The sequence below is a fragment of the Periplaneta americana genome, chromosome 8 (assembly GCF_040183065.1).
Source record: "Periplaneta americana isolate PAMFEO1 chromosome 8, P.americana_PAMFEO1_priV1, whole genome shotgun sequence".
Classification (NCBI taxonomy): Eukaryota; Metazoa; Arthropoda; class Insecta; order Blattodea; family Blattidae; genus Periplaneta; species Periplaneta americana.
In genome coordinates this window covers 657459-683366 of record NC_091124.1, presented here as the reverse complement: position 1 = coordinate 683366, position 25908 = coordinate 657459, and the positions used below count along the sequence as shown (strand labels likewise).

Below are 25908 nucleotides of genomic sequence, written 5' to 3'. Positions count from 1 at the left end.
AAAATCATATTAAAGAAATTACCCCCAAACTAAATTCAGCTTGTTTTGCTATTAGATCTATGCAAAAGATAGTAAATACCAATACCTTAAAAACAAAATACTTTGCATACTTCCACTCGGTAATGAGTTTTGGAATAATATTCTGGGGAAATTCCACAGATATTAACAGTATATTTCTCTTACAAAAAAGAGCAATTAGAATAATAGTAGTGCCAAATCCAGGAAATCGTGTAGGACTATTTTCAAAAAACTACAAATAATGCCCATGGCTTGTCAGTATATCTTTTATTAATAATCTTCCTCGTATGTAATCGTGAAAACTTTGTAACTAATTCAACAGTTCATAGCATAAATACACGTCAAAAAAATGACTTTCATACTCCATCGGCAAGTCTATCGTGCTATCAAAAAGGAGTGCGTTATATGGCAGCAAAATTTTTAATAGCCTCCCTATCGATATAAAAATGAAACTCAAAACATAAGATTATTTAGGGCCAAATTAAAGAAGTACCTGATTTCTCACGCCTTCTATTCTGTAGGTGAATTCATGACATTCAATAACGCTTCATGAAATTGATACTAAAACTTTGTGTTGTACTAGTAGACTATATTGTAAATCTCGTCTGTATATATTTCATCTAGACTGTGACTATAAATTAAGACTTTATAATAGTATTAAGTTTTTTGACTTGTTCCATATTCTAGCTGTAAGCATGTATGAATACCATGGAATGTTAATAAATACAATGCAATACAATACAATACAATTAAGGACGCCATTGTTTTAACACAACACATCACCAGATTTCTCGAATGCCAAGCCTGTAAACGTTTCATGTTAAAATAAATTATATTAATTGTAAACATTTTGTTAATATGAAGGGTAAAGTTTATGGAAATGATCTGCCAAGTGGCAAGAAGTCTGACAACCACTGATCCACGGAGATGCCTAGATACTCAAAGTGACGCAGGCGAGAATGCTGATCGTAGGAGTTCATACACTATGATGGATATGGATCTGAGGGTTCACCTTCTTTCTCCAGGATAATCGGTAAAAACAAAAATAGTGTCTACACACCAAGGATACTATTCTTCATCCTTACAAATCTCTAAACTCCGGGATCGGTTTACGGAGCTGGACTGGTTCCCTGGCAACCCGGCATCCATCGCGACGGATGTTGCCATCAGCAACTAAACCACATATATTCAGAATCAGGATGGCAAACATGCCCCACTCTTAACCAGTCTCTACACCAGGAACGCACATTCTTTTTCCACCTTGTTAGAAATAACTACCCTCCCCTACATTATATTCTCACGGTCAATCGGGTTATACACCGTGGTTGCCAGGGGCGGCCCGTCCCTATGTGCTACAGCACAATGATAATTTTTGCTTAAATAATGTACATACTAGGTTCAAAAAGTTCCCGGAATTTGCTAGCATCATAGAATCAACGTACCTTAAACACTATTCTACAGCATTCCCTTCAAAATAGTTGCCTTCCGCAACAACACAATTTTGCCAACGCGTGTAGAGTTCCTGGAAGCAGGCCTGGAAGCCATTTTGTGAAACCCGTCTTAGTGCTCTCGTCGCGTTTGCGATAACCTCTTCAGCATTGAATCTCCGTCCTTTCAGATGACTTTTCAGACGGGAAAACAGAAAGTAATCAGGTGGTGAGAGATCAGGAGAGTATGGTGGGTGATCCAAACCAGTTATGTTGTGCCTGGCAAGAAAATTCTTTACAATAATTGCGCGATGAGCAGGTGCATTGTCATGCATAAGGAACCAGTTGTTTTCTACCCACTTTTCTGGACGTTTCCTTCTCACTGCGTCCCAGAGGCGACGGAGGGTTTCTACGTACAATTCTTTCGTTACAGTACGACCTTCTGGAATGAACTCATGGTGCATGAGACCCTGAGAGTTGAAGAAAACTTCCAACATAACTTTGCTTTAAGTGTGCTTAAATGCGACAGGCTCATGTCAGTAGATTTACTGGCATGTGAAAGAACTCCTGCGGGACAAAATTCCGGCACATCCGGCGGTGCTGATATAACCTCTGCAGTTGCGAGCGTCGTTAAATAAAACATAACATTTAAAATAACTTTGCCTTTGGAAGTGTCCCTAGGAAATTTTTGCTTCCGAGGAGATGTTTTCGATTTCCACTCAGATGACTGTCGTTTAGGGACTGGGTCGTACAAGTAGCACCAGTTTCATTTTGTTTAAGAAATCACCATCTTCATCAGCCATACTGATCATGTCCCCAGCAAAACACAGAACTTGATGTTTGTACTTTGCTCTGTGGACATAATTACAAAATGCGACGAACAAACAAAACACTATGATAAACAATTGCCTACAACTCAAAACCAATAATTGCCATTATCAACAAACTTTAAGGAAATGACATCATGAATGTTACCAACAAAACAAATGTATAATATCCCTTGTTATATATTAATACGAAAAATGGTAGTAAAATTCCGGGAACTTTTTGAACCTAGTAGTATTTGTAATACCATAGTATCTGATCTGTCATTTAACAATTTCCCGTGGTTATGTTAATGACGCATTATCGAGTGTTTAGTCTTCGCTCTTTGGTGCCTCAGGGGGTTCGTTGTGCTACTCTGAACTTCATATGAGAATGTAGACATTTATGCGCATGTGCGAAGCTGAAATTACTGCTCTGATTGGCTATTTTTACGCGGGAAAGTGCTATAGTCAGCTTCAGCACAACACAGCTTGGAGATTGCAAAAGTAAAGCGTAAGGAAAGAATGCTTGTTTGTGGAAGAACTCGGAACTATTTACAATGTATTTGGTAATTCAAATATCAGACTGCTGCTGCCATCTACCTGTAGGCCTATGAGGTTTCTCCTGAATCAGCTAGCAAGCGACGGAAAATGGAATCCTAGAAAATTGAAGCCAAGGAAGTAGGTGACTGTATAATTCAGGAAACTACTCACCGTTTCCAGTCTTTAAGCTGCCTAGAAGCAACAAAATTGTTAAACAGCAAAATTTTTTAGAATTTTTCGTATAATTTTCGTGAACGCGAACTTGAAGTTGCTGTCAACAGCTATACTATACTGAACAAAAGAGTGTTAAAGACACGACTTGGAGTCATATACGGAAAACCCGACTTCCAAAATATAGATGTCTGTTCAATTGTTACAATACATAGTCTCCAACAATTCACAGGATCCATTCCGTGAAGTATCGAAGTTGTTAAATATTTTGGTTACAACACCAATGACCACTGCTGAGCCAGAAAGATGTTTTTCTTGCTTGAAACGCATAAAAACGGTTTTTAAGGAACACTATGTCCAGGATTGTCTCACTGCTCTTGCAATACTGTTAATAGAAAAGGGTATGATGTCCAAGATGGAGGAGTTTAACACCAGGGTAATGGACAAGTCCTGCAGTAGGAAGGAACGTCGTATGGACTTCATATTTCGTCACTAGGCGAGTCTCAAATTAAGATAAATACATGCAAGTGTATATAGTAGGCAGATATAGAGATTGTAGCACACTCATTATTTTGACCACCAGCCGCTACTGGTGGTTACAAATTATTGGACAATTTCAGAAGACTATAATTTCTATAGTAATGTCACAAGAGGTCTGAGATTTGCCGGTAAATCCACGAGCGAAGCGACCTCTAGTGATATTTATTACGGCTATTTCGTGAATAAAATAAAATTAATGTAAATAATATATCCCTAAAATTCGTTCACAAAATGTTAACAATTGTATATTTATCAATACTTAACCTATTCAGACATTGTGAACTCGAAATAGATGAATAACGATTACTGCAATAAAGAAATTAAATGTTATTCAGTAATGCCAATTGAGAAAAGCGAAATACAGGTTTAAAAGTGTTAATTACATGTTAACATAATAGAAATACATTTTCATTATCTGCTGAAATCATAATTCAATTTAAACATTTTATAGTATAATTACAAATAACGTGATTAATATATTAATTAAATGAACAAGTGTTAAGAAGAAGTGTCATTTTTTTTTAGATACAATGGACATGGAACTAGAAGATGAAGATGTAGATGTGGAAGTAGGATTTCGCACTTTATTTAATTCAACAGATTCATGCTCATCGATTTACGTGGAAACAGTTGGCGACACTGACTAAACAAAAGAACGACCATGCGATAAATTGATAGTGATAAATCGAGCTGCAGAAATTATCGCGATGTATGACTGTGATTGGTTGGAATTCAAATTTCATTACACTTCATTGGCCGAAAATGAAATGACGTCATATAAACGAAATAGTCCATAAAAGTTCGTTTTACGTTTTCCGTGTCACAAATTTATTTCAATTAAACTGTTACCACTTATAGAATACGGCACTATATCTGGAAGACTTGTCGTGAGAAATGAGTACAGTGTTGCCTATTCTCAACATTAATCCACACCGACGTTGCTCAGGCGGTAGCGTGCAGGACATGTGATACGAGGCTACGGTAGGACGTGGTTCGATTCCCGCTTGCGCTGATTATTTGGTTGGCTTTTCCCGATGTTTTCCACAACTGCAAGACGAATGTTCGAACTTTTCTCGCCAAATTTCATTTCAGCATCGCCAATTCCACCGACGCTAGATAGCGTTGAGTGTCGTTAATAACCAATTTAAAAAGCAGCCACGAAGATATGAAAGAGTGAGAATTTATGTAAACAGAGAAGCGTCTTGATTTTTGTTAAAAGTCTGATGATGGATGGCGTGTTCAAAAAATTTTCTTCACTCTGAAAGGGAAGTTACTGATTGAAATTCGTTCATCGCAAGAAAGGTTTACAATTAGTACAACTAATCCTTTAATAAAAGGCGACACAAATTGATCTTTCGTCTTGACAGCCTTTTATATTATTTGTAGTACGAGGAAAATAAATATTTAACATTAATTTTTTTTTAATTAGCTACAGAAAAGTAAAGTTTTCAGAGAAAAACATAATCATCTCGTTTTTGCTCTATTCCGAAGCGGTAAAGTTGTTGGTATTGAAAGTAAATTTTTGTAGATATGCTTAAGCCCTAATATAGTAAATGAATAGACCTCATTGTACTATTCTGAAAAGTGTGGAACTTGTGAGAAAGTAGATGTCATAATGAAAGCACTTTTGGCTTGGAGATTTTCACGCAAAGACACAACCTCGATAACCTTATTACTGAAGAAATTAATTATGGCATTTCGTATGTCTGTGTGTACTATTGGACGGATTTTGTTCATATTCAGTATCTACGAGTCAATTTATCAGGGAATGATGTACATGAAATATAATAATTTTAGTACTAGTCTGTCTGTGTACAGCGATTTCTACTAAACTATTGGACGGATTTTGTTCATATTCAGTATCTACGAGTCAGTTTATCAGGGAATGACGATATGAAATATAATAATGTGTACAGCGATTTCTCATGAACTATTGATCAGATGTTGTTCATATTCAATGCCTATAAGTCAATTTATGAAATATAACTGCATTTATTTCATAGGAATATTTCTGTTCTCACTGGTTTCTTCAAACGAAAGATTCACTCTTCTTTCTCCAGATACCGCGACCGACATATTTCATCTTTTTTTTTTTCTGCATGCTGTCCCTTATTCCATCTTTCCAAGTAGGTCGTGGCCTCTTTCGTTTCTTTCATCCAGGCGGTATCCAGTGGAAGACTTATAAAAAAATACTTATTTTTGGGGGTATATTTTTTTCTTTCCCGCCGTTTTTTTTTTTTTTCTCAAGTCAGTTGTCACTTTATCCATTCGTGATATTTCTGCTGATCGTCTTAGACATCCATTTCCGTTGCCAACAATTTAATTATTTCTTTTTCTTCCTCTTTGAGTGAACATATTTCAGTGCCACAAAATAGGACACAGGTACTTCTCCCTATGTATAACATAGTCATAATAACTTGCAGTAAAATTTATTTGACTTTTATTTGAAATCAAAAAGGAACAATGACTCTCATCTCCAGCCATCGGACTATTTTTTCCGTGATATTTTTATTGCATAGAATACACTGACAAGTGAGACGGCCGCTTAGAATTGACAGAACATCTTGTTAAGAGAAATTATTATTATTATTATTATTATTATTATTATTATTATTATTATTTTATATATATAATATTACACTTCGCGAATTCATTCAAAGTTTTTGAAGCCCTAGGCTACAAAGCACCGCAAGTATGGCGGAGGAAAAGAAGCCACCGTATTTCGTGTTAATCGATTACACTGAAAAATGGAAGCAACAATGTGCACAGAACATCCTACGAAAACCAAGACGCCCGGTTATCGCTGATTGATTTCGCTAAAACGAAATTTGAAACAAAAACAAGTGATTCAATTAAACAAGATCTGTATATTAATGCTTAATCAAGTTTCCAAATGTGAATGCGTTAAATTATAGTGATTTATTTCGCTTTAAAATAAATTTGCTAATGAATAAATAAGACGGTGGTATTAATACTCATTAAACAATCTTTAATTTATTAATATCCCAGCGGATTAGATTGTCTATAATTATCATGCCAGACATAATATGAGATAGGCGTACATGCAATGAAGAATTACGTCACTTATTAATTTGCATATAATGAATATACACTGATATCTTAATATTATGATGTAATAATAAATAGGCATAGGTAAATACTTTTTCAATTGCGTTACAAGATTTTAGGAATTTACTAGTATGCAATGATTTAGATATTTATTGGAATATTGTTATCTTAGCATATTTAGTTGCAGTAAAATGTATCGCATTACAGAACAAAAAAAATCTTTCATGAACTAAAGATAAAATATTGTCTACCAATGTTTGAATAATTTATATTTTATCACGAAAAGAAAAATATTTTAGCATCATGTTGCTTTCCATTCACAATCATTCTCTCAGTTAATTAATTCGAAGCCTAAAAATAAAACTTCATTCTTTCTGTTCTGAAGTGAACTGCATTTCACTCATTGTGCATAAGATGTATTTTCTTTTAAACCTTGACTTTAAAAAGTAGCATACTGTTCTAAATTAAGTCTAGTTTCTTATTTTTATTATCTTTACACCAATTTTGTTTATAACGTGTGATGGCATTTCTTACGAAATATCTTTATCTGCAACAAAATATTTTACATGATTTCGAATAATTAACAAGGATACATTTATTTGCATATGTTTTTATGTTATTCTGTTATTTTCGTAATGGAAATGCTCACGTATTATGAAATAGTGAAACATTTGGCACAGTACACTTTCAAGTTATCCGAAGGTCTTTCCTCTGAATACCATTGTTATAATTTTCAACACTACTTAAAGCTGTAAGCAACTGGAATGCGCAATTATCGATAAGTGACCCACTTACCTAATATCTTTTGAGTACGATGAAGTTTCCATTAAATCAAAGATCCTCGTAAGAATGATGAAGAAAATTATAATTTTAGAGTTCTCACATCTTAATAAAATTAGTTACACTTACACAATTATTTCTTTATAATGAAAATTATATTATTAAACACAATTTTTTTATATAGTTGAGAAAATTCTCACATGTATTCGATCACATACAACATACGCTAAAATGTTTGAAACACAACACGAAAATATTTTATTTACACAACAACCGATAACAACTTCGCTTCATTCATGCCATGTTAATTGAAACACACGGACAGAACGCGCTATACTTCATATTTGGGGCTTGATCTGCCGGCAACTACTGACTCGCCATCTGGGTCGAAGGATTCCGGAGAAACTGAAATGAAGTTTGTGAACCCGTCAAGAGAGTACGTCACCTATTGGTGTAGTGTGCCATCTTGCGGCAAATATTGGAAACGACCTTATCGGAAACCGTTGCTTTGTGCTATGGAACGAGCGTTCATTGTGTGTCGTAAACCTGAAGCCAAAAAGCCGCCAAGAAGCCAACAAGCGTGGACCACGGACGCCATTCCAGTTGTATAAGCAAGCCGGTTTGAGTGCAGTGATTGAAGCGATATTGTGCAACTACAGCACAATATAGGAGGAATTTTGTTGTTTAGTTGTATTTAAAATATTGAATCATTATTACCAACGTATTTTTCAATCCCACTACAATGGCTGAATTGCAGGCCGCTCCTCTGACACAAGAAGCACTGCAAGCAGTGAGTGTTAGAAACTTAACAGCAGTTACACAATTGGAGTTAGAGGGTAATCCAAACGCTTTAGCATTAAGAAGGCCGTTTGATCCTGTGGTACATGAGTTGGACGCAACTTTCCGTCTGACACGTTTTGCAGATCTGAAAGGATGAGGGTGTAAAGTCCCCCAGGAGGCTCTTTCGAAGCTCCTGGAGGGACTTCAGCAAGACGAAGATAATACCCAGGACGAACATGCCCACTTCATGCATATGGCTATTCCTAGAATTGGAATAGGTATGGATTGTTCTGTAACTCCATTGCAGCACGGTGGACTCTCTCTCGTTCAGACCACAGACTTTTTTTATCCTTTGGTGGATGATCCATACATGATGGGCAAGATCGCTTGTGCCAACGTTCTCAGCGATATGTACGCGATGGGTGTCACAGAATGCGACAACATGTTGATGCTTCTTGGCGTGTCGACTAAGATGACAGAAAAAGAGCGCGATATTGTAATGCCACTCATCATGAGGGGATTTAAAGATTCTGCCCTGGAAGCCGGTACCACTGTAACTGGTGGGCAGACGGTGGTTAATCCGTGGTGCACGATCGGAGGTGTAGCTTCTACAGTCTGCCAGCCTAACGAGTACATCGTTCCGGATAACGCGGTGGTTGGAGATGTCCTCGTACTCACAAAACCACTAGGCACACAAGTAGCGGTCAATGCCCATCAGTGGCTAGACCAGCCGGAGAGATGGAACAGAATCAAGCTCGTGGTTTCGGAGGATGACGTCAGGAAAGCATATCAGAGGGCAATGGATTCCATGGCAAGATTGAATAGAATTGCGGCAAGGTTGATGCACAAATACAATGCGCACGGCGCTACCGATGTGACTGGATTTGGCTTGTTGGGGCACGCACAGAATCTGGCAAAACATCAGAAGAATGAAGTATCGTTTGTGATCCATAACTTGCCGGTTATTGCTAAAATGGCTGCGGTTGCGAAGGCATGTGGAAATATGTTCCAGTTGCTGCAGGGGCATTCTGCAGAGACATCTGGGGGTCTGCTGATCTGTCTGCCAAGGGAACAAGCTGCAGCGTACTGCAAAGATATTGAAAAACAAGAAGGGTACCAGGCTTGGATCATCGGCATCGTGGAGAAGGGAAATCGCACGGCCAGGATTATCGACAAACCTCGTGTTATTGAAGTCCCTGCTAAGGAGAAGGACGGGGAACTCTGGTAAAGAAACGGTCAGGTAAAGCACAGACATCAAACTTTATGTATTTTCACGTTCCCTCATAGCTGGGTCATTCCATAGTACAACTTATTTGATAATGTAAATCACTGTTTTGTACTTTACATATTATCTAAACTAGCGTATTTGTTGTTTGAATAAGATACTTAAATTTTTGGAAGTTTCCTAGTATCCGGTACTCGCTGCATAAGCTGTTAAGTTAGGCATTGTTTTCTATTCGCAAAAATTGAGATTCTTTCTCCAACAAACTTGATTGTGTTTCTAAGTGAAGTGACAGTAGCATTTATGTTCTTTTTGTGCTTTAAGAGAGACTAGTTCTGTATTTTAGTCTGAATATTTCAAATGTAATGTTGAAAACATTCTGGTGTTACTGAAAAATACACACATTTTACATCAGATGTGCAGTTCAACATAACATTGGTATCTGTGCTTCAGTGGCTGACCATGATAATATCTTTGAAAAATATTGGAATGCAAGAGGTCAAATGACTTTATTGTCAAACGCCTGGCATTAGAAAATAACAACATAATATTGGTATACATAATTATTTAATTGTAAGCTATATGAACATTGTCAACAGCCTCTTTTTATTGTATTTTGGTGATTTGAAGTAATTTAGTAACACTTGAACATTTTCGCAAGCTGTATTCTCGATAAGTAGGCTATCTTTGTTCTGTTATTAATTTAACTTTTGGTATTTCTGTACAAGAGCGCTACCAAATTTAGGCATGATTTATTTACCTACTTAGCTTCTAGTCGAGTAATACGTAGCGACAAAAGAAAAATTTAGGGGCGGCGCCAATTTGGGACCGAAAATCACTACTTTGTCTTCAATATTCTTGCCTAAACATTCACAAACCTCATGCGGCACCATGCGCACACTATACTTGCAGTTGAATGACTTGAAATGCATTCTGTCCAGTTGCAGAGTTTCTAAAATATTTCATCTACCCATGGTCTTCCGAAGAATGTCCCTGGACCTTAAGTACATTAATTGGGAAAATTTCAGTATACGGATTCCTCACTGACAGTTATATCTTAAAATACTAAAAAGAGCAGATTTTAAGATTAGAGCCCAGTTTAGGTGTGTGTGTGTATTAATCGAAAATTAGGGGCTAGAAAATACTCAGAATAGGACGCATGTTTATATGACATTTTTTTCGATTAATACACACACACTTCAACTGGGCTCTAACCTTAGAGAAATGCCGCTGCCTCTGTACGGAAGCGCGCCCTTTGTCGAATGCGCATCATGCTTATGAAAAGGCACTTTTCAGTTCCAGTAATTTATTTTGTGTGCACAAGGTTGGAATTTTGAAGTAAGAGAGAAAGGAAGGAATCCGTGTTCTGAAATTTATCCCATTCATATGAGTAGCGATGCATTCAGTTCAAATATTTTCTACCGAAAATTTGCCTTTCTTTGATAGCGCTCTTGTACAGAATTATTTAACTTTTTCATTATACGAGTTTTAAAATGAATATGGGCTATGCATTTTTTTATTTTCACACTTTACCTGTGCGTGGATTGACCCAGCTTCAACTTGAAAGAGGGACAAGTTTACCCAAAATGAAGTCCAGAATTATTTCATGCTGTGACATTTTTGTCCTGAACTTAGTGCTGTTTAAAAACCTGCCAGTCTTTTAGAATCTGACTTACTGCTGCTTGTAAACAACTTGTGATATATGCATAATGCTTAAACTACAAAGATGCATACTTACTTTATTCTACTTAAGTGAGAAGTTAAATGATATTTTTTTTCTGTCCAGCTTGTAGGTAATCGGTCCATTGTCTATGTGGGTATGCCATTTTGCAGCCGTATCCATTTGCCTTGCCATGTACAATAGCTAGAAGTTAACTGAAGAAGCCTCATTTATTACATAGAAGCCTATAATAAACTATGGAGAAAGAAGAAAAGGACTGAGGACGGATGGAAAGTTGCAGACTCTAAACCCCAAATTGTTTGTGTGATGTGTACTTGCCAACTTGTGTGTAGGGATATTGGTCGTTAATTCAACTTTTTTTTTATGTCGGTTATTTTAGCATTTTCCGTCTGTGTAATGCTTTCATTGCCTAACAGTGTGGTTGTAGTTCGTGACAATATAATTTTAGTAGAAATAAGAGAAATTAATTGTACAAAAAAATATTAGGACATTGCTTACCTGACCCTTGGATACCTCACATCTATTTACCATTCATCTATAAATGAATCTAACCTAACCCAACTCTATTACTGTGATAATTCGGAGCCTAAACATGTCATTTGTTGTGTTGCAGCCCAATATTTGTTTATAACATATCAGGAGTTTCTAGTTCCACAAATATTCATATGTTGTGTGTCCATATAACACATTGTGGGGGCATTAGAATTCTCAATATCTTTAAATGTTTTCCACTATAACTGTGTTAAATATTCAACAGCGAAAAATGTACCAATGTAATTTGTTACTAAAACCATATTTGTTTCAATAGAGTTTGATATTTTGTGAACATTGAGATTAGTAACTTTCATTCTCAATGCATCTGTCTTTTAATTGACTTCATTGTTGTCTTAAATTAGTCCTAGAGTTATCAGTATAAAATATTGATATGAGAATCTTTTATGTGCATATACATTGACTTCTGTTGACCCTTGGCAGTGTGATACATGTATACACTGCATTTTTGCCAGTATTTCCCAATTTTTTCATGTGTAATATATTTTTTCCTATTCATTTTAGCATGTGGTAATTATGTAGTAAACTTCACTCAGGCCATCTTCCTGCAGTAGAGGTTCAGGGCACATACGTTACCAAATATATACACGTTTTAATTAAATTTTCAACGTTTTCTCATAATTGATGTATTTTCAGCCTCTGTACACTATCGGGAAAGTATGTGCCCTGGACCCATTATTGTGGGAATGTGGCAGCTTGGCCAATGCTTGGTGTACTACATAATTATCCAGTATGTATTTAAACTTCATATTTTCTGAACAATGCAAAGAATTTCAGGTGCATTATTGCACAAAATGTTTACTGTTTTGGTTAAAAAAATCAGCAAATACCAATATTCATGTAAAATGAATACTTGCCTAAAATAAATGTTCCTAAGAAAACATTAATTTAAGTTTTCAGTCGGTTTCAATAGAATGTAACTTTAAACTGTCAGAAACATTGTTTCATTTTAAAATTAAGATAAAACAGGGACATTCTTTGCAGATGCCACATCTGCTCTGGCCTGCTTATATATAATATATCTTACATCTTTGCAGTATGTTCAACATCAAGTAAAATTTGAAGCAGTTCTGTGCTTGTGATGAATTTTCAACACTTCTAGAGTCGACGGCAATTCGGAAGGTGGTTGTCTGCTAGCATTTGCGTCGAGAGAGATAGATAGAGCAAGGCAGCGTACAACATTGCACATCGTACTTCACGAGCATGTGTAATACAAATAGTGCAGAAGAGAATTTAAATTATCAAAAGACAATAATGACCTTAGCCGTTGATTACTGCAAGCATGACACCAAACAAACCCTGTTTCCTTCACTAACAATATTCTTTGCACGGTTCTCAATCCCACACCACATGCTTCTGCAGTCGTTTCTTGCAAGTTGGCAATGTTGCTGCCAGCATCAAGATGGCCGGTAGCGTTCTGCTCGTTAACGTTTTTAAAATAATTATACACCTTAAACACTATTTTCCGCGCCTGCTTGTGTAATGCTTGTCTTTTCACAGTCTCTTCTTCCATTTATTTACCTTACATACACACAGTAAATGTTAGTTTTACTTATTCAATGTATTGAAACACTCGCATGTGAATAAACGACCTCTGGAAGTACTTGTTATAGACTGATTCTGATTGGTTCTACTGTACAAACTTCTGACGTCACATATCAGAAATGCTACGGCGCATATAGAAGCTAACCACCTTCCGAAATGCCGTCTAGTCTAGTTGCACTACTGCATAATAACTTTCAAATACTAGCCTCTGATTATAGAGGCCCACAAATTCTGTTCGAACTTTACTTCAGCTAAGACATGTTTTTTTTTATGTGTCTAACGTAAAACCAGTTGCAAGTAATTTCACTGCCAAACAGTATACCATTTCGTCAGGAACTGAAGAATCTGGATATTTCCTACAGTGTTTTCTATTACACTTCCCCAGGAAGAGTGCTTGATGAACATCTCTCAAATAAAAACTGGGATGTTCAAGACCAGCTCACTTTCGCAACATGACTGTGCCGATAGCTTTATTTGGTCTTTTGACATCTGCCTGATGTTGGTTGTTGCTACAGCCAATGAGTGGAATGCTGTTGAAGACAGATCAACCTCAGGCATTTCCTGGACAAGTCATGTGGCATTTGCAAAGAACTTCTTATAGAATGAATGTGCTTTTTTCTTGTCTTCAACGAAGCAGAAATTTTACTGCCAGTAAATAACTTTCTTAAAATTCTAGAAGCAGTATTGCATTGACAGTGCTGGAAATAAATTTTTTTATATTTTTATTCTAAAGCTTACATAATGTGTGTTTACAGGAGACCATTTTAACCATAGCCAGAAACATTTCTTGTTTATACAAACCTATATTTATAAGGTTTAGATTTTCTTGTGAGCAATTAATTTCTCCTAGATTTGCTTGGGTGGGAAATGATGTAATATTTAACACGATAGCTTTTTCTCTTGCAAGGATTTCTGTCTAAAGTTTTTCCCTACCCACATGTTGGATGGAATATAGTGATAGTTGTATGTAGTTGCGTTCAAGATGTTTTTAGAAGTATGAAAGTATTGTAAGAGGATTATATATATTATGTAATTGTGGTAGAGCACTTTGGAATTAACCTGATTTGCATGAATTCATCCTGAAAAGAAGACTGCCTTAAACTATTCTTAAATGGCAGTAATATTTTTTTCCAATATGTTAATAGGTCATTATACAGTTATTCTTAATGCTTTGAGATAGAACAGTTAAATATTGCCACAGTACACCTACTTTTTTCTACAACAAGAAGGAAAATAATCGTGTAAAACATCTGCAAATAACTATTATATTTGAGGGGTTTGGGAGTAAAAAAAAATGGTAAGTGACATTTTATTGTTTTGAAGTTATAGGTAGACAGACATTCATACGTGCATCAGTTTGTATAGTTACCAGGAAAGTAAAATTTGTATACCTCTTCCATCTGTTGAGATGTTGGAAAACTAAGTATTCCGTTAGACGCAGAATGTAAGATACCATATTATACGCTACATATCTAATTTTTAACTAAAAAGTCAGTTACCATTTTTTACACTTGAGCCCCTCATTCGTAGTTCAATATTTTTTTATAAATCTGAGTTTACTATCAAACCAATAATTTTTATTGCCTGTTTGGCTTTAAAAAGTAATTTGGAGTTCGGCACATGAACTGTTGTGTCTCATCTGACTTAGCACATAGAAAAATTTGAATCTTAAGACTAGCTTTAATGGTCATGGTAATATCCATAATGTTTTAACTTGTCACAAACCTGTGAAATACTTCGTAGCTTGTAGAAAGAGTCTCGTATTGAGGTAATTTAGATTAATGCTTGGCAAAAAAAAAAATGACAAAACAGCTATGCTAATTGCCTTCTATTTAGTCTATAAAATGGTGCCATATTTTAATTTTACTGCAAAATTAATATTACTTACTAACATGGCCCTTACTTCAGAGAGCTATTATGTTTGTATTTTAACTATTTTCATAGTGATTTTTTTTTGTAAGGTCATTAATTATTGAGTTAAAACTAGTTCATAAAATACTATTAAATTTATCTCGAAATTTTTACTAATGTGTAGAAAGTGGCACTGCATCTGTTTTAATAATATCACCGCCTGCTTGAACATATCTGATGGCTGATTATACTGCCTTCTCATTAGACCATTCTGACATTCGCTGAAATGGTAGGTGGCAGTACCAAATATACTATATTCAACCGTATGTCTGCTCCAAACTATGCAAAGAAACAAAAAAAAAAGTTATTCTGTCTATTTTGTGCCAGTGACATATTGAAGTGTGTTAGGAATAATAATCATCAGAAACTGTTGTGGATAAATTCGTGAAATCTCTACTTAGTAATGTAACGAAGTTCCACACAGAAAAAAAGTTTTCTGGTTTTCTTGTTCTTTCAAGAGCAAAGAATATAATTGATTAACGAAGAGCAAGAAGAAGCTGTTAGAGTCGCGAGACAGTTTTATCTGTTACATGTTGACCATGAAAAAAAATCTTCATCTTTGACGGTCTTATTAATAAATTTTCTTTATTATTGTTTATTTATATTTCAATTTGTATAATCATATTTTTTTTGTAAAAGCAAGAGTCCAAGAGACCTGGTACTTTTAATACATCTAAAAAAAAATAACCCATTGAATGAGCAGGCAGTTTATGTAAGCAGCCATCAGATGCACTCAAGCAGGCAGTGACTAATATAAACGTAATATTTTTGTTTTAAAATGCATGCACATAAGCAGCCATCTTTTGTTTTTAGTGTTTCCATGTAGACCTCTTTTGTTTTGTTTATTAATAAAAAGAGACTGCACCAGGTTTTCATGTTTTCTGTGTGTTGTAACCCCGAATTGCTGCAGGGAATCACATGTGTAAGATGAGATTAACATACTGATTCAAAACTTAAGTCAATCCAAATTGTATCTAATTTTCCCAGTTACGATTTAGAAGTTGTAATTTTATGAACTCCCCATGTACTCAAATGAGTCCTCGTACAAGTTCTGCCTTTTTTCTTTCGAACTTTATTTGAACATCTGCATGTAGAATTATAAAGGTATTGTTTGTGTATTGTGTAATTTTAACATGGTGAATAATAGCAAGTTACTTTCTTGATCTTAGGTGCAATACTCTGCAGTTATTTTAATACATTGCCATGTTGGATTTCAACATTGGGTTATTTCATATATTCACTTAAAACTCTTCTGTGATGGAAACAATTTAATAGCAAACTGAAGGATGGGCCCTTTTTAAAATAGATGTGTGGTCTATGTATGGTTACACATAGGTTCCAGGTTAGAAACTTCTGTGGTCCACTTTTCTTTAATATCTGAATTAATAATAATTTTTTGTATACATTGAGATTTTTTTCCATGACTTTGGAGGATAATTGAAAGCAAGTGCATTTTAAATCTATATTTCATAATGAATCGCAATGTTACATCAAATATGAGAACTAAACACTTTGCAGTATTGCTAAAACATGTGAGTTTGCAAAAAAATTGAAGTATTGACAAAAATTAACTTCACAACAAATATAGTAGATTTTCTTCTGTGATCCTTTTACACAAAACAAAATGTATAGTAATTTTATCTCTCATACTCATGTTTTGTAAACTCACATTCGTAATTTATATTGTAAAATAGGGCTTGAAAATGCTTCTGTTTTCCTTTCCACTTAATTTTATCGAATTCGTTAATGTGGCATTTTCAAGCTCTGTTTAGTTGTAGCAGAAAGTATGATATTGTTTACGGTAGTTTATAGGAAGTTTTTTCTTTTGTCATTTTACAAAATTATCTGCTATTAAAGGATAGTAGTGTAAGTGTGCGTGTGAATGTATGCAGGATAGTTATTCTGTGATGGTCCCTGCACAAATTCAATGTTATTAGATTTAAAAACACTTTCTTATACTGTACTATCATAGTTTTGTATTTTTGTTCTTGTTCTGTCCATTACGAATTATGATAAATAATAATAATTTGCAGTTTCTGAGAATTAAATTCTTTATTTTACTAGATTTAGGAAATGTCAAGCCCTTCTCTAGTCCACGAGATTCCATGAACTGTCACAAATTTGTTTGTTTTAACATTTAACGTCATACAATGGTTTATTTATAATTGCCATCATTACAAACATTCCTTAAGGCAGCGTTTCTCAAACTTTTTTGAAGTCAGAAGAGTTCCACGGACCACCTTACTCTTGTTCCCTTCGAAAACAAATTTATCATTTTTGTAGCATATTTTAACACCAGTATACTTACATTTTAAAATAGAGTTAATTAATTATAATACTTTTGTAATTATATTTTTTGTAGCCAATCACAAGTAACTTATAACAAATTGTTGATTTATCGCTTGCCTGTTAGCAGTCAGTTGTTTGAAATCCTTCTTATGTGGTACACGCAGTAGTTGTCCATGTCTCTGTTAAATAGTGCCCATTATAAATAATGGAAAACTGGCTTCGATCCGGATCTTTGAAAAGAAAGAAACTTGATGATACGCTTCATTTAGACAGTGCTAATAGTTCAGAAGCTGTGTGAGAAGAAATATATTAATTATAGTGTCATTAAAGAAATATCTAGTCCTAGTGGTAACTATTCAAAGAAAAAATTATTTCGTAAATATGACAAGAGTAATTTGGAACTTGCATTTACTTGGTGTTGGCAGTGAGAGTGAACCAAATCTCAGTGCGTTGTTTGTTACGAAGTGCTTTCAGACGAGTGTATGAAACCCGCGAAATTGAAACGGCACTTAGAGACGAAACACGCAAGTATAAAAAGTAAACCTGTCGGATTTTAAAATAGGCGGAGTCTAAAATTTCTTATATCGTCATCTGAAAAAAAAAAAAAAAAAAAAAAAAAAACAAAAAAAAACAAATAAAAAAATTAATGCAGTAACATGCTCGATTTTCAACAAGTAAAGATGCAATTTGGCACGTTATATTAATGATGACGTACAGTACGTGCCCATTTCAATGTGCAGACTAGGTTCGGCAAAACTATTAAAGTCATGAATACATGAAAAGGTTCGGTACTTTGGTCTTCTGTTATGAATTCGGGTGGTCTCTGGGTGGGTTACAGGCTTGGCGCCAAATATGCAGGGAAAAGATGGCGAGAAACGCCACGTTCATAGTGCTTTAAATCCCTCTTTTGTTGCTGAGAGTGGAAAGTGGGTAAATGTATAGGGTAAGAAATTTCATAAAATATCAGTACTGGGAGAAAAAGTAAAAGGCGATTGCCATGTGTCATTTCTATACTCTGAGATTTTCAACTATAGCGTGATATGCAATTCGTTTGAATTTTATTTATTTTTTTTTTTAAGGACCACAAGGGCAAAACTCGAGGACCACAGGTGGTCCGTGGACCATAGTTTGAGAAATGCTGCCTTGAGGGAACACTACTGAAATTTTCCAAGTTCCATAGTTTTAAGGGTTCACAATATTGAAGTCAATAACTACCATACTTATGAAGCTACATTCACCAAATTTTGATCATTGGTATATCTGGTAATGACAGATGTACAAAATTTCATCAGCGTCATCAGTGAAACCATCGAGACTTATGATACTGGGGTCTGTGATACCAATAACTTGTGCTCCATATATTTTCAAATGTTGTAACATTTTCAAAAAGAGGACAGCACTTTCAAGATTGGCATCTACGGAATATTTGACAGACGAAGGTTTGTGCATTTGTATGAGTTAGTATGACTTTGGTTTCAGCAAAATAATGATAAATTTAGCTTCCCTTATGAAAAGGTTGCCAGATTTGACAAAGCGTATTAAGTATAATTCGGAAACACACCTAAAAGGTAAAATGATATACATTTGAAACGGTTAGGGAATCGAATATACAAAATGTCAGAAAAATTTACACCTAAGTAGCGTTTGTGCTCATTTACAGTTAAGGAAGTGGGGGGAAAAAATATCAGATAGGTTAGAATGATATGAATGCCACATACCGCGAGAAAAATAATAGTACGGATTTACTGGCATTGATATCTAAACCAATCAACAGCCATCGGTTAAGATAACTTGAAATTTCCATTATCACTCCCATACAAATGATTTCTCAATATCTGAACCGATCCTTTGAGGGCACTAATGGCTATTTCCTTCACAATGCTGTGTGTTAGGCCCAGGTTTTTACACTTGTTGGCAAAGAAGGAGGGTATGGTACCTCGTGCTCCCACCATCAGACCTATCACATCAATGTGGGACAGGCTATATTTATCTTTATAGAACGGGATTGTTGGATCATAGATCCGTTTCTTTTCACTGTCCACCTCATGCGATTGATCTGCATGTGTCTCAAATCTGATGGTGGGATCGAGAATGTATGCCGAGTTGTTCTTAATGGCAATGATATCAATTTGCCGAACACTTCCTTGTGTGGCTAGTCCCTGCAACTCTTGATGGACTGTAAACCCTACTTCCTTCAGTGCCTCGGCCAGCATAGAACGGACAGCATGGTGACGTATGTTGCGAAGGGCCTCACTATAGGGGCAGAAGCCAAGGATATGGGGAAGAGTTTCAATCTCGCTGAGACAGCACCTACAGAGGGTACCATCCCAACTTCTACCCGGTACAGCTCGGACCGGAGCGACATAGCTACCATTTTAAGGGCGTCTATCCATTCCGAGAGGGTTAGACCTTTGTGATTTCTTATCCAGCTGTTTGCTGGGGGGAACTCTTTGTTAAGAATCACTCCTTTACCCTTTTGTTGCAATGTACACCAATTTTCAAATTCTTTTTCTCTTAAAGCTTCTCTAACTTTTCGAGAGTCCACAAAATGTTCACGATTATTTAAAAAGAATTAGCAGGAGTTAATTAGTGGCCTCTTTTTCAACAACTGTGGACAAACACTATCCAAAAGTATTTTGTGTGTGTGCACTTCATCCAATGATGTAGGAAAAAGGAAAGATTAATAAACCCCTAATTAAAAGGACGCAAAAGTAAGATACTTAACAAAAAGACAAAACTGCAGCCCATCAGACAACAAATTAAGTAGTGATTGGTGCTTTCTGCACTTACAAACATGTATTGCACAAGAAATAATTATAGAATGCCACATTCCTGAGTGAATAATATTTATTGGTCATATCTTTCAGTTTACACAATCAAATGACAACCATTACAATTTATGTTCAAATTCCAATTTCCTAATTAATACATATATCTTTATTTACTCTTTACAAATTTGAGCTGGTCTCGCCATCATGAGATTTGTTTAGAATTAATGCAACAACAATATTTATTTAAATACAGTTAACAAATAACGAAAATACATTTGAATATGTCACTGAATCTTCACATCTGTCACATTTATATTATTAAAACATTTACAAACACAAAACCAATGAGAATTTGTTCACATTATTATCTTATGTCGAAGTGAGAATCTCTCGTAACACAATTGGATAAACCAACATCACTCGTGAAACAACAAACATCACATTTTTCAAGGGTTGCCAGCAACGTTAAAATATCGATTTCATTGTTACAGTGTTATTCATAATATGTTGATAGTTTATGTTTTTGCGACACATGAAATACGTTGAAAACACATTAAAGTGATTATAATTTCATCTACGAAGAAAAATAATATGGAAACTCTGCTTATAAGCTAAGTAAACATTTAAAATAGAAGTTGCAAATTACAATAATTTCTGTAATACATAATTCAGACACAGTTTGAAGGATAAAAGTTTTTACACTTATTCAGTGAAGAAATTGACACAACCTAAGAAAGGGCAATATTTGGTGTAACACGTATATACATATATTACAAAAAATAATATTATCAACGATTTTCTGTTTCCAATATCAGAGAAGTCGATAGCTGAAGTTCTTCATTGGCCAAGTGGCTAAAGCATAGGTTTTCATTTTGATGACCCAGGTTCAACGCCCGAAAAGTTCTAATGGAATATTTCATCATTATTGATTATCATGCTTATTGCTGATACAGAAACAACAGGATTCTTATGCAGGCTACAGATTAGTGCTTTTTATTCCTACAAAGAAGAGGTCCAGGTGTTATCCCATCTCAAATAGTCTCTTTTTTTTTTATATGGTCTTTCTTTCTATGTTGTCTTTAGTGCCGTAGTTCAGTTTGATATGATCCTTTAACATGATTATTCTGTTTCTGCTCTGAAACTTGAACCATTTTACAAGTTTAGACTTTTCTACGATGATAGGCCTATAGAGTAATTCAATTGGGACAGTATAACAACATTAAGTGTAGCTATTATTTAATTCTTTTACACATTTTGATTTACTGTATATTGATTAAAACTAAGCAATATCGGTACTATATCTCACAAATATATAGGTAAATAAACTGTTTATAGAACTAATTTAATAATGGACAGTGTATGTTTGTAATATTAAGCGAAGGTTAAACAAGAACAACATTTAATTGATCCATTATTGTGATAAGTTTATCTGTAATATTATTTCTGTCAGCAATACATACAGCAAGGAGAGTTGATATAAATACAATAACAAACTGAGACAGCTACACCAAATATGGCCCTTCATAACAAATGTGCACGTAATAACATGACGTAGATAATAAATGCAAATATGTGCAGAATTATAGTATAAAAATCCTTGCTCTGTATGAGCATGAAATGTGACTGTTTAATTAATTGGGAGACCTATACAAAGTACCAGTATTTAAAAATAAAGTATCAAGTTTTGATATAGTTTGTATTTTTCAAGTCATTACACACTAAGTAATGATGAACATTTGAACAAGTTTTGATTTGCCCATGACATAGGTATCTTAGAGATTTGTAGAGGGGCCAGAGCTTATGTAGGTCTTATCTTCAAGGACCAAAATGTTCAAAATTCTTATTCTACAGAAATTAACTGCAGTTGTAGAAAAATTATTTGCTGAAAATGTATAAATATTAACATTTTGATTCTTCTACATCAAGGACTAGGCCCTTAACCTGTTCTGTTCTCAAGAAAAATCTGTCCACCTTGCTCCAGGCTTACCCGCACCTACATCCTTTGTTGGTTTAATAATGATTTTTTGGAAATCATCATTAACAGAAGAGAACTCAATAAAACTCAAAATTTCCTGTCTGTTTTCTTTCGAGTCTTTCAACATTTTGTCGATCACCATTAAGCGTGTTGCAGCCAAATGAGCTGATATTATAATATAGCTTCTTTTCTGTGACAGAGAGAATAACAAAACAAAGGTTAACTTAAAAATAAAGAATTTTATTTGCGGACAGAATACAAAACAAAGGTTAGCTTAAAAAGAAAGTACAATTCTATTTGTGGAGAAGCATGAGACAAAAGTACAATGAAACGTAACTGAAATGAAGTAGTAATGTAATGTAGTGAAGTTAAAATCTGTGTAGGTTTGTAGTTTACATTTTTCGGATTCTATAATATTATCTCTAAATATTTATGTATTAAGTAGATAAAGCCTCCGAAAATCTTTCATCAAGCCATTTTGTACCCATGAAAACAACGTAGTCTTATTGTTGCCTCATAGTCGCAGAAGGCCAAGTTAAAACAAATGAATTTCATATAGGTCCCTCATTTTGAAACATATGAGCTGTAGCTTTTACATTGTAGACATGTGCAGCAAAATAATATCTAAATATATTAGACCAAGAGTGAGGAAACTTTCTCTTTAGGCCACTAAAAAGATAAATATTATATTTATCTTGATGGAATAAAACTATTAATTAAACAATGTTAAGAAAAAATAGGGTTAAGGAATGTACATAATTGAACTTTTGTTTTAATGAGATGAAAGCAGCTGCAGTTTGTCGAAGACTGTAAATAATAATAATAATAATAATAAATCCATTATCTTGCATGCTAAAGTTTCCCAATTCCTGTATTAATTAGATTTCTTGTACTGTAACGATCTTCATACATAGCCTAACTACAAATCATGTATTTGTTTTTATTAAACATCTTCATGAAAATAAAGAAACTTTAACAGAAAAGTTTTTCTTGAGGGAAATGGAAACTTAATAAAGAATGAAGAATCCTAAAAATGTTTCTATTAGCTGCATGTTCTCCCCCACCCCCTTGTATTTTCTGTTTCCTCATGAAGATATGCTGGAAGAGGTCAGAAATAAAAATATACTATATACAATCTTCCATAACAACTCTATGCTGAGATTTACACACAAAAATTCAGACCAGTTTGTCACCAATATACAAGCTGCATTATTTCATTGGCACACTATTAGGAATCTGTGATAAAATTGATAGTTTGTTGGAAATTATGGTGATACAATGTTATACAGTATTCTCTATTATACAAGTATAATAACTGAAGGAATAATATCTGACAGTCAAATGGCTAGATCATCGACTTTTCATGGTGGAGATCAGAGTTAAAATCCTAACAAATGCAAGTAGAATTTCTGGTGGACAAACATGGTACTGCGGTGGTTTTTTCAGGTAATCCACCGTTATTGTTTTAAGCACTTGTCCATAATTCATCTCACTTTTATCATTAGTACAGACCCAGAAACAAAACTGATGTCGGAATCTTCAGATATGGCACATTATTATTGTTATTAATCGCTAACATAGCATAAAAGCTGTGTGTCTGTAGAATAATGTCCCATGTTCAATTTTCTTCCCCTTACCCACTTTATTATGCTTTCCGGCTTATGATGTTCAATTTTGAATGGGAGCTTCACTTGTTTCTATATATACATGAGGTCATCAAGGAGCAAGTTTAATTCTTAAGGCATAGATAAACGATGTAGGCCATGTCCATTGGCATTAGGTATTACTCTTTTGTTTTGTCAACAAATGAATACAGCCAGGTGTACTAGTATGACCGTCAAATTACCCATAGTTCATCTCTTTTCCGGTGTGTTTATCAGCTGTTTTGTTCATATTATTACGATTACAAATTGTTTCGTGCTGTTGTGAATATTTCAGAAGTGTAGTCAAGTTCAGAAGGTGTTATTTTTTTTTTTATAAATAAGCTAATATTCTGCTCGGCTAAACTGTAGGATATATCCGTTGATATGTCCCCCTATGCTTTAACATTTGAAGGAGTGCCAACATCCTTCTTGATAAAACAAAGAATGTGGAAATGAAGTGTTCTGTCCATGTCACAACCGTAACACTTTTAATAAATATACATTGATATAATAATAAGCTAGTAGTCCTGTTACCTCCACATCCATTCTAAACCGTTTACGTATGACCGAAACCGATAGTAGCAATTTAATATTTGGCACTTGGCGGTATTTTGCGGTGGATTATGGGGTGTAAAAGGTGTACTTTGACGTCATATCCGTCACACCGATTTCAAGCATGTTTGCCTGGATTACTCCCTCCTTTCTTTTTATCCTCTCACCATGTAATAAAGAGATGTCATTTTTTTTACATGCTTTACTATCTCTGGTCATATCACCTGTGTAGGATCTTTGGGTGTATCAGTAGGCCATTTGTACAGACACAGAAACAAAATTTGGGCCACCTGAATTTTCCAAGTTCCAGTTGTAACATATTGCGCAGTGAGCATGTGCAGTGTATTATAACTGGAACTTGGAAAATTCAGGTGGCCCAAATTTTATTTCTGGGTCTGTACTATTGTTGAGTTCCTGTTTCTGTTGTCATGTGTTCATGTAACTGATTTTAGATTTTGATAAATGTTTTATGATATTGGTGACTGAGGTGATGATGAAATCGTGGTATGTAAATTTCCAATCTGGCATTTGTCTTTGTGACAGGGAAACCATGAAAAATCCCAATCATATTGGCCGGCCATTGAGTTTAAACCAGGACTTCAAATTTCATTAATCCCCCCCCCCCAAGAGTGAAATGAATGCTACAATAGAGCATTACAAATTTATTTTTATTCTTAAAACTTCCTTCTACACAGGAGTTTAAGGTGGAAAGCAGTATCGTTATGATATTTATCATTGCATGAATGAATTTCTGGCCTATTGGCCAAAATTCCAGCAACTTCAACGAAATCTTCTCAAAATTGTCAACAAGTAAATTCAATATTTTCTTGTTCTCGTAACAAAATAATATAAAATAACAATAATTCGCGGTGCTACAGCCCTTTAAGGACCCAGATGGCTGCTGGCCTTATATCCACATGCCAAAGCAGAGGTGGACGATCATCCAACCAGAATGGAGGTTCGTGTGGTTAACACAATAATCCCCTCAGCGGTTATAGCTGGCTTTCGTAGCTCCTCAAGTGCATCACAAAGCTGGGTGGGTGCCATTCCCATACACTGGTCGAGAGTTCCCCTGTGAGGACTCGAACCAGCGTACATTCCATAATGCAAGTCCCAATGCCTTAGACCACAGTGCAGGACTGACAAAATAATACTTGTTTTTAAAAGCGGATGTAATTTAAAAAATTAAATACTAAGTGCGAAATTCAAGACATTCTAAACTACCATAAATTGTTAAATCAGTAAGATCGCCTGTCTTTGTTTCTGGCAAACAAATGTATGAAGTTGTGAACATAAAAACAAGTGCCACAAGCCTCCATTCAAAATTGAAAACAGAGTTTAAGTACTCTGAATTACTGTCCTATTTCAGACCAGGTGGTGGACGTGAGTTGCCAGTCAGAGATGAGCATCAGGCTCAAGTGCGTATAAGCTGTCATGCTATAAGAATAATAATATTGTGCCATGATAATGCAGAAAGTATGTCCAGTAAACAGTTATAAAATAACAGATTTACTGATTTGGGATTGCTTTTCATGTAATACTTTTACCATAAATTAAGGGTTATCACTTTCATATGTTGAGCACCTTACAAAATACACCCTCAGGTTGGTACGCTTGTTAGGTATAACTTTTCCTT

At 35.0% G+C, this 25908-nt stretch overlaps 2 protein-coding genes across 2 annotated transcripts in view; one reads left to right on the top strand and one right to left on the bottom strand.

Annotated features, from left to right (window-relative positions):
* The window catches only part of swi2 (Protein singed wings 2), a 175108-nt gene extending 167354 nt beyond the window's left edge, over positions 1-7754 (bottom strand). The window contains exon 1 of the mRNA XM_069832253.1: positions 7367-7754. Coding sequence (XP_069688354.1) covers positions 7367-7398 — 32 coding nt within the window. The 5' untranslated portion in view covers positions 7399-7754. The remainder of the gene's footprint in view (positions 1-7366) is intronic.
* A 105-nt stretch (positions 7755-7859) lies between these two features.
* On the top strand, positions 7860-17090 carry LOC138704408 (inactive selenide, water dikinase-like protein). Its single transcript, XM_069832254.1, has 2 exons — positions 7860-9371; positions 11140-17090. The coding sequence occupies exon 1, from the start codon at positions 8379-8381 to the stop codon at positions 9357-9359; it is 981 nt and encodes a 326-aa protein (XP_069688355.1). The 5' UTR covers positions 7860-8378; the 3' UTR covers positions 9360-9371; positions 11140-17090.
* Positions 17091-25908: the final 8818 nt, after the last annotated feature.